General features: G+C 38.8%; 1 protein-coding gene across 1 annotated transcript in view; it reads left to right on the forward strand.

Moving 5' to 3' along the window:
- LOC129651056 (CWF19-like protein 2) overlaps positions 1-10,080 on the forward strand; it is an 82,164-nt gene extending 72,084 nt beyond the window's left edge. The window contains exon 2 of the mRNA XM_055579781.1: positions 7,840-10,080. Within this exon, the coding sequence (XP_055435756.1) occupies positions 7,840-9,544 (1,705 nt within the window). The 3' untranslated portion in view covers positions 9,545-10,080. The remainder of the gene's footprint in view (positions 1-7,839) is intronic.
- The last annotated feature ends 335 nt before the right edge of the window (positions 10,081-10,415 follow it).

Below are 10,415 nucleotides of genomic sequence, written 5' to 3' on the forward strand. Positions count from 1 at the left end.
AGTCAATCAAGCAGAAATAGATGTTTTTCTGAAACTCTCTTGCTTTTTCCATGATCCAGCAGATGTTGGCAATTTGATCTCTGGTTCCTCTGCCTTTTCTAAATCCAGCTTGAACACCTGAAAGTTCACGGTTCAAGTATTGTTGAAGCCTGGCTTGGAGAATTCTGAGCATTACTTTACTAGCATGTGAGATGAGTGCAATTGTGCAGTAGTTTGAGCATTCTTTGGCATTGCCTTTCTTTGGGATTGGAATAAAAACTGACCTTTTCCAGTCCTGTGGCGACTGCTGAGTTTTCCAAATTTGCTGGCATAATGAGTGCAGCACTTTCACAGCATCATCTTTAAGGATTTGAAATAGCTCAACTGGAATTCCATCACCTCTGCTAGCTTTGTTCTTGCGATCCTTCCTAAGGCCCACTTGACTTTGCATTCCAGAATGTCTGGCTCTGGGTGAATGATCATACCATTGTGATTATCTGGGTCGTGAAGATCGTTTTTGTACAGTTCTTCTGTGTATTCTTGCCACTTCTTCTTAATATCTTCTACTTCTATTAGGTCCCTACCATTTCTGTCCTTTATTGAGCCCATCTTTGCATGAAATGTTCCCTTGGTATCTCTAATTTTCTTGAAGAGATCTCTAGTCTCTCCCATTCCATTGTTTTCCTCTATTTCTTTGCACTGATGACTGAGGAAGGCTTTCTTATCTCTCCTTGCTATTCTTTGGAACTCTGCATTCAAAAGGGTATCTCTTTCCTTTTCTCCTTTGCTTTTCACTTCTCTTCTTTTCACAGCTATTTGTCAGGCCTCCTCAGACAGCCAGTTTGCTTTTTGAATTTCTTTTTCTTAGGGATGGTCTTGATCCCTGTTTCCTGTACAATGTCACAAACCTCCATCCATTCATCAGGCACTCTGTCTATCAGATCTAATCCTTTGAATCTATTTCTCACTTCCACTGTATAATCATAAGGGATTTGATTTAGGTCATACTTGAATGGTCTAGTGGTTTTCCCTACTTTCTTCAATTTAAGTCTGAATTTGGCAATAGGGAGTTCATGATCTGAGCCACAGTCAGCTCCCAGTCTTGTTTTTGCTGACTGTATAGAGCTTCTCCATTTTTGGCTGCAAAGAATATAATCAGTCTGATTTTGGTATTGATCATCTGGTTATGTCCATGTGTAGAGTCTTCTCTTGTGTTGTTGGAAGAGGGTGTTTGCTATGACCAGTGTGTTCTTTTGGCAAAACCCTATTAGCCTTTGCCCTGATTCATTCTGTACTCCAAGGCCAAATTTACCTGTTACTCCAGGTATTTCTTGACTTCCTACTTTTGCATTCCAGTTCCCTATAATGAAAAGGACATCTTTTTTGAGTGTTAGTTCTAAAAGGTCTTGTAGGTCTTCATAGAACTGTTCAACTTCAGTTTCTTGAGCATTACTGGTCAGGGCATAGACTTGGATTACCATGATATAGAATAGTTTGCCTCAGAAACAAACAGCTATCATTCTGTCATTTTTTAGATTGCTTCCAAGTACTGCATTTTGGGCTCTTTTGTTGACTGTAATGGCTACTCCATTTCTTCTAAGGGATTCTTGCCCACAGTAGTAGATATAACGGTCAATGGAGTTAAATTCATACATTCCAGTCCAATTTAGTTCACTGATTCCTAGAATGTCGACGTTCACTCTTGCCATCTTTTGTTTGACCACTTCCAATTTGCCTTAATTCATGGACCTAACATTCCAGGTTTCTATGCAATATTGCTTTTTACAGCATCTGACTTTGCCTCTATCACCAATCACATCCACAACTGGGTGTTGTTTTTGCTTTGGCTCCATCTCTTCATTCTTTTTGGCATTATTTCTCCACTGATCTCCAGTAGCATATTGGGCACCTACTGACCTGCTGAGTTCATCTTTCAGTGTCCTATATTTCTGCTTTTTCATACTGTTCATAGGGTTCTCAAGGCAAGAATACTAAAATGGGTTGTGATTATTTCAGATTAAAAGGGTCTAAAAGAGATAACAACCAAAGGCAGTATACGATCCTAGGTTGGATCCTGTTTCCAAAAACATTTTTAAAGCTCCAAAAAGAAATTATTTGAGACAACTGGGAAAATTTAAATCTGGCCTGAGTATTGGATGATATGAAATTATTGCTAATTTTCCAATGACTCATAATAAGTATGCAGCAGATTATCCTTATATTTAGGAGATGTTTGCTGAATATTTCAAGATGAAGTTCCATGATGTCTACAGTGTACTTTCAAAGGGTGCCGAAAATTTTATGGCATGAGAAAGACACAAACAGAGAGAGAGAGTAAATAGAGCAACTCATTAATAATTGTTGAATCTAAATAAAGAATATATGGGTATTTATTATACCCTTGTTTCAGTTGCTTATGTAACAGGTTTTATAATAGCATTGAGGGGGAATAAATAATAATGCTTTTACCTTCATAATATATTCCTATTAGTCTTCTTCTAGAGATTTAAAAATTTGAAAGTAAGCAAGAGAATGAAAAGATTTTAAAAGCACATCATTGTTCACAAGCTTTGTTCTAAAACCTCACTAAATTTAAAAAGATAACACAATTTACCTCAGGGTTGTGTTTGTAGCACAGATGAAGGAGGGTTGACGATCTACAGTGATTCCCTCAGCGAGTAGCAACGTAGAGAATAAGACATAATTGTGGCCGCATCAAAAGTTAACTCCCTCCAAGTCTGGGGGTGACTGTGAGATCTTCCAATTTGAGACTGTCTCCAGGTCTGAGGTAGACAGCAGAGGTGGATGTAAACTTTCTTTTCTAATTCCTTTCTGACATGTGGAGTTGTTCTATTTCTAGACATGAATCCAGACTATTTCTTTCTCAAAGCCATCCATGTATACTGAAGATGGATACGCTTAACTGCCAACGCTACTGAGTTTTGGGTTTTGCCTTGTATTTTCATAAGTATTATTATGATAGTATGTGTATGATTTTATCAATGAGAGTTGAGGAAACAGCACAACTGCACACTCTGCCTTCTATGTGTGAACTAAGTAACAGATATATGGGTATCTAATCACCACAAGCTTTGAAGGAAGTGATGTGATAGGCTGCTGATCACATGTATCTGTTATTCACACAGTGATTTGTGGACTGAAGAGCTAGCAGCAAAGTCTGTACTTTATGCAACTGTTACTGTTGTTTAGTCACTAAGTCATGTCTGACTGTATGTGGCCCCATGGACCATCGCCTGCTAGGCCCCTCTGTCCATGGGATTTCCCAGGCAAGAATACCAGAATGGGTTCTTTTCTTCACCAGGGGATCTTCCTGACCCAGGGTTTGAACCTTCATCTCCTGATTGGAGGTGGACTCTTTACTCCTGAGCCACTCTATGCAATTACTAACAACAAATCTATCTTGAGAACTGAAATTTGAACCATGTTATTGTTTTTCATTCCATAATCATGCCTGTACTATCACTTTAGCCTCTTTTTTGTGCTCCTTGAACATCCAAGAAAAAGTGTTACTGGGTGAACCAGTGTTACTGAATCTGTGTTATATGGAAAACCTGGAAAACCCAGGCAAGGAATAAAAAACAAACCATTCAGATGAGCAATTGTACTTGACTAATCCATGAATCTTTGTTTTCGGAAGGATAGCCATGAAGTTTTAAACCAAGAAATGACCCCAGTGAACCAGAAAAAGGCCATGAACAAAGGCTCAAGTAGTCTACCAACAGTAAATTAGAATTAGTACATCATTTTTCTGTGTACCTATGAAAACCTATCCTACTAATCCATCCTAAAGGAATTCAACCCTGAATATTTATTGGAAGGACTGATGCTAAAGCTGAAGCTCCACTATTTTGGCCATCCAATAATAAGAGCCAACTCATTGGAGAAGACTCTGATGCTGGGAAAGATCGAGGGCAAGAAGAGAATGGGGAAACAGAGGATGAGATGGTTAGATAGCATCACTGACTCAATGGACATAAGTCTGAGCAAACCCTGGGAGATAACCAAGGACAGAAAAGCCTGGCATACTGCAGTTCATGAGGTCACAAAGAGTTAGACATGATTTAGTAGCTGAATAACAACAAAAACCTACTGATATTTTTGGTAACTATTAAGAAAAAGAGATGGGAAAACAGTGGAAACAGTATCAGACTTTATTTGGGGGGGCTCCAAAATCACTGCGAAAAGAAGAAAAGCAAAAAGCAAAGGAGAAAAGGAAAGATATAAGCATCTGAATGCAGAATTCCAAAGAATAGCAAGAAGAGATAAGAAAGCCTTCCTCAGCGATCAATGCAAAGAAATAGAGGAAAACAACAGAATGGGAAAGACTAGAGACCTCTTCAAGAAAATTAGAGACACGAAGGGAACATTTCATGCAAAGATGGGCTCGATAAAGGACATAAATGGTAGGGACCTAACAGAAGCAGAAGATATTAAGAAGAAGTGGCAAGAATACACAGAAGAACTGTACAAAAAAGATCTTCATGACCCAGATAATCACGATGGTGATCACTCACCTAGAGCCAGACATCCTGTAATGTGAAGTCAAGTGGGCCTTAGAAAGCATCACTATGAACAAAGCTAGTGGAGGTGATGGCATTCCAGTTGAGCTATTCCAAATCCTTAAAGATGATGCTGTGAAAGTGCTGCACTCAATATGCCAGCAAATTTGGAAAACTCAGCAGTCGCCACAGGACTGGAAAAGGTCAGTTTTCATTCCAATCCCAAAGAAAGGCAATGCCAAAGAATGCTCAAACTACCACACAATTGCACTCATCTCACACGCTAGCAAAGTAATACTCAAAAACCTCCAAGCCAGGCTTCAGCTATACGTGAACCATGAACTTCCTGATGTTCAAGCTGGTTTTAGAAAAGGCAGAGGAACCAGAGACCAAATTGCCAACATCTGCTGGATCATGGAAAAAACAAGAGAGTTCCAGAAAAACATTTATTTCTGCTTGATTGACTATGCCAAAGCCTTTGACTGTGTGGATCACAATAAACTGTGGACAATTCTGAAAGAGATGGGAATACCAGACCACCTGACCTGCCTCTTGAGAATCCTATATGCAGGTCAGGAAGCAACAGTTAGAACCGGAAATGGAACAACAGACTGGTTCCAAATAGGAAAAGGAGTATGTCAAGGCTGTATATTGTCACCCTGCTTACTTAACTTCTATGCAGAGTACATCATGAGAAATGCTGGACTGGAAGAAGCACAAGCTGGAATCAAGATTTCCAGGAGAAATATCAATAACCTCAGATATGCAGATGACACCACCCTTATGGCAGAAAGTGAAGAGGAGCTCAAAGGCCTCTTGATGAAAGTGAAAGTGGAGTGAAAAAGTTGGCTTAAAGCTCAACATTCAGAAAATGAAGATCATGGCATCCGGTCCCATCACTTCATAGGACATAGATGGGGAAACAGTGGAAACAGTGTCAGACTTTATTTTTGGGGGATCCAAAACCACTGCAGATGTGACTGTAGCCATGAAATTAAAAGTCGCTTACTCCTTGGAAGGAAAGTTATAACCAACCTAGACAGCATATTGAAAAGCATAGACATTATTTTGCCAACAAAGGTCCGTCTGGTCAAGGCTATGGTTTTTCCTGTGGTCATGTATGGATGTGAGAGTTGGACTGTGAAGAAAGCTGAGCACCGAAGAATTGATGCTTTTGAACTGTGGTGTTGGAGAAGACTCTTGAGAGTCCCTTGGACTGCAAGGAGGTCCAACCATTCCATCCTAAAGGAGATCAGTCCTGGGTGTTCATTGGAAGGACTGATGCTGAAGCTGAAACTCCAATACCTTGGCCACCTCATGCAAAGAGTTGACTCATTGGAAAAGACCCTGATGCTGGGAGGGATTGGGGGCAGGAGGAGAAGGGGACGACAGAGGATGAGATAGCTGGATGGCATCACTGACTCGACGGACATGAGTTTGGGTGAACTCTGGGAGTTGGTGATGGACAGGGAGGCCTGGTGTGCTGCAATTCATGGGGTCGCAAAGACTCAGACACAACTGAGCGACTGAACTGAACTGAACTAAAGAAAAAGAGATGAAATTTTAAAGAAAGAAAGTAGGCATTCATATTTCTGTAATAATTTGAATATTTCCACACAAAGTAGGGTTTCTCTTTACATAAAATATTTAGGGATATTTCTTTTAAGTTTAGTTTTACATAGTTTTCATGTTCATAGGTAAGGTTCAACTGATTGTAGCTTTCAGAGAGTCACTTCAGTCAATATCACACAAGCATCTAGTAATCACAGGAAAACCATTTCTTTAAATTCATAAATGCTGATAATAACAGGTGGCCGACAAGTGGTAATGACTACTGCATATATGTATTGTGTATTTTATTTAATATTTAATTATAAGAACAAATTTAAAAGTTGTCACAAGCAATTGTTAAATATTTGTTACCTATCTTGATCACAATACAGTGTACACTTGTATTTATTACCAACCCATAGATTAATTAACCCCAGGGATTAACATTTCTTATTTTCTCAAGAGCAACAGAATAACCTTGTGACTTACATTAACAAGGTGTCTATATTATTTCATTTTTAACTGTGCAATTTCATATTTTAGTACAGGTAAAGTTTGTGGTTTGCTGCTGCTGCTAAGTCGCTTCAGTCGTGTCCGACTCTGTGCGACCCCATAGATGGCAGCCCACCACGCTTCCCGTCCCTGGGATTCTCCAGGCAAGAACACTGGAGTGGGTTGCCATTTCCTTCTGCAGTGCAAGAAAGTGAAAAGTGAAAGTGAAGTTGCTCAGTCCTGTCTGACTCTAGCGACCCCATGGACTGCAGCCTACCAGGCTTCTCCGTCCATGGGATTTTCCAGGCAAGAGTACTGGAGTGGGGTGCCATCGCCTTCTCTGAAAGTTTGTGGTTTAGGGCCTCCCAAACTCATTTCACATCCCTGGGGCTAGGATCACCAACATTTCTCTGCTTCCTCCAAAGTAGAACAAGATAAAGCCAGATTCTTTCTCACTACATCCCTGTGATTATGAAAACTCTTTGATGTGACCAATTCCATTTCGCATCAAAGAGAAGTAAAGCTATCCAGTAACATTTCTGTCAAAATATACCAGTCTATGTGTTTTATAACTATTGAAAAGATTGATCAAGAAAGCATCTTTTGTTAAAAGATATCACTAAGTCCTTGTAAACATGTAATGACATTTATTGGCCAGTTCCTTCATTTTGGCTTTATTATGTTATAAAAGTAGTGGACCTGAAGATAAGAAATCCAGCTTCTTTTAATTTCAACTGAAATACTTCCATTGACCCGTATCTTTCAGCTACAATGTCCTCAAAATTTCTATTTTGTTTCTCAGCTTGTTCTTTCATTCTTTGATAAGACTTCCTTAGCCAGCTTAAACCACCATCTTCTTTAGTGACTGATGATACATTACAGTCTTCTGGTGGAAGACCTGTCCCACCATCCTTCCAGTATGGATTCAATTCTCTTTCCAGCAGTCTGGACTGTTCAAGTGCCTGGGTTTTCTCTTGCTGTGTTCTCCTTGCAGCTTCCTTTTCAGCTTTGAGTGACGATGACGACACAGTTTTAACAGACATAAAATCAACAGTCATCCATTCATCCCTCTGAATAATCTGATTATCTTCTTTTTCTAACTTTTCATCTTTAATCTTCCATGCCTTTTCCTTGCCAGGAGTCTGGAGGGGAACAGCCTCAACCCACTCATCTTCAGAGCTTGATGAACTGTCGGTTGACTCATTTTTTTCACACTTTTGTTTCTTGCTCTTTTTTTTCTTCTCTTTCTTTACTTTTTTTGAATGCTTGTCTTTTTTCTTCTTTTTCTTCACAACAGTATCACTAAAGATAAGTTTAGTGGTGATGTAAAAGATGGTAGATCTGTGTTTTCAGAAACATATAGAAGAGAACCCAGTCCAAGGAAAAATCAAGAATTTTCTTCTCATGTAAATTTAAGAGCTAAATTCTTAAGACCCTCTGATGATGAAGAAGTATCATTTCATAGCAAGCACAGAAATTTTGAACCATCTAGTTCATCTTCAGCAGTAGTCCCTCAAGATTCTGTGCATTGTGGTTTTCAAAAATCCACAGAGAACAGTGAAGAAAGTTTATCATGCTGGAGTCGATTTGGGAGGGGAGACAGGAAACATTCAAATCAAAAGCCATTAGAAACCAGTCATAGTGTTGACCATGGATACGTTTCAGAAGACGTGAGAGAAAAGTCACAGGAGGAAGGCTTGAGAGATGACTATGTGACAAAAGAACATCTACAGGACACAAAATCTTCGCTTGCCAGAAGTAGTCCAGGGGATGAGTCTATCCACGTCTTGAGTGTTGATGAGAAGAACAAGTTAGGAGCCAAAATTATCAAGGCAGAGATGATGGGAAATATGGAATTAGCTGAACAACTTAAAGCCCAACTTGATAAGGCAAATAAATTCCAAGACACTGTAACACAGATGTCATCAAAAAAATCTAGGGTAGAGGATGAAGATCAGGAAGAAGTGATCCTTGTTAGAACAGATCATTCCGGAAGAGTCTGGCCTGTAAACACACCAGGAAAACAAGAAGGAAGAAGGAAAAGACAGAATGTTTCAACTCATGAGGAAAAAGAAAGGGTCAGATACTTTCATGATGATGATAACTTAAGCCTAAATGATTTAGTCAAGAATGAAAAGATGGGAACAGCAGAAAGTCACAACAAACTTTTTATGAGAATGACATCTAAGTTTATGGGAAAAACAGATGGAGATTATTACACTCTGGATGACATGTTTGTCTCCAAAGCAGCTGAGAGAGAACGTTTTGGTGAAGAAGAAGAGAATCAGAGGAAAAAAGCTATTGCTGAGCACCGGAGTCTTGTTGCACAAATGGAAAAATGTCTTTATTGTTTTGACAGTTCTCAGTTTCCCAAGCACCTTATTGTTGCAATAGGTGTTAAGGTTTATTTATGTTTACCCAATATACGATCTCTTACTGAAGGGCACTGCTTGATAGTCCCTTTGCAGCACCATAGGGCAGCTACCTTATTGGATGAAGACATCTGGGAGGAAATTCAGATGTTTAGAAAATCGTTGGTGAAAATGTTTGAAGAGAAAGGATTGGACTGTATCTTTTTAGAAACGAATATGAACATGAAGAAACAGTACCATATGGTTTATGAATGTATTCCTCTCCCAAAGGAAGTGGGTGATATGGCTCCTATCTATTTTAAGAAAGCCATAATGGAATCTGATGAAGAATGGTCTATAAACAAGAAATTGATTGATCTGTCTTCAAAAGACATCAGAAAGTCTGTACCCAAAGGCTTACCTTACTTCTCTGTGGATTTTGGCCTCCAGGGAGGGTTTGCCCATGTCATTGAAGATCAGCACAAATTCCCACATTACTTTGGAAAGGAAATCATTGGTGGCATGCTGGATATAGAACCAAGAGTTTGGAGGAAAGGGATGCGAGAAAGCTTTGAAGATCAGAGGAAGAAAGCACTGCAGTTTGCTCAGTGGTGGAAACCATTTGACTTCACCGGAAGTAAAAAATGTTGAGGCAAAGCTTTCATTTTTTATTTCCTTTTTGGATTTCTTTCAGTTTTATTTCCATTGCATCTAGCTAAACAACTAACCATCAGGTAATAGAAAAAGAGTGTCATGATCTAGGTTTCTGACAACTCTACATCACTGAATTGTATTGGTTTCCTTCACCACCTGCTCCTGTGGACTGCATTGTAGTAACCATGGAGACCAGTTATGTTGGGTGACCTGTTCATGTTCTGTTCTGTACCTGTGTCTTCATGTTCTAAACTGTTTAGTTAATCTGTAGAAAGACTTTTCTGAAGAATTATCTAGGAAGTATTGCAAATCATTGGTTCAAAGGGAAATGGCTCTACTTAGAGTTTGTTAAGTCTACTGACTAGCTTCTTTTGCATTTAAACTAAAACTTGGCATATTTAGTGATAATTGAAATTTCTTTTCACAGTGTTTTATAGAAGCTCTTAATTTTCTTCCAATACCATATATATCATTGCTATTCTTTTTATTAAAGGAAAAAAGAATGCCCCCAATAATAAATAATTAAATGAATTATATAAAAAAAAAAAAAAAAAAAAAAAAAAGATAAGAAATCCAGGATGTACTGTAGACCAAAACCTGTCCCTAATTAACTAAACAACCTTAACAAATGCTTCAGCTTCTATCTATGAGCCTTAGCTTTTTCACTGTAAAATAGGATAGCACTTCTTCATCTGCCTCAGAGCTTCATCATGAGAAGAAAATAGATGTCCATAAGATATGATTAGTGGGACTCTATACGAGTGTGACTACAAAATAAGCCAACCTTACTATGTGAACCAGTATGCAAAATTAATAGACGTATAGTCCTGTTCAGAGTATTCATAATTAGAAAAATTCGAAATTGGTG

The sequence above is a fragment of the Bubalus kerabau genome, chromosome 4 (genome assembly GCF_029407905.1).
Source record: "Bubalus kerabau isolate K-KA32 ecotype Philippines breed swamp buffalo chromosome 4, PCC_UOA_SB_1v2, whole genome shotgun sequence".
NCBI classification, from domain to species: domain Eukaryota; kingdom Metazoa; phylum Chordata; class Mammalia; order Artiodactyla; family Bovidae; genus Bubalus; species Bubalus kerabau.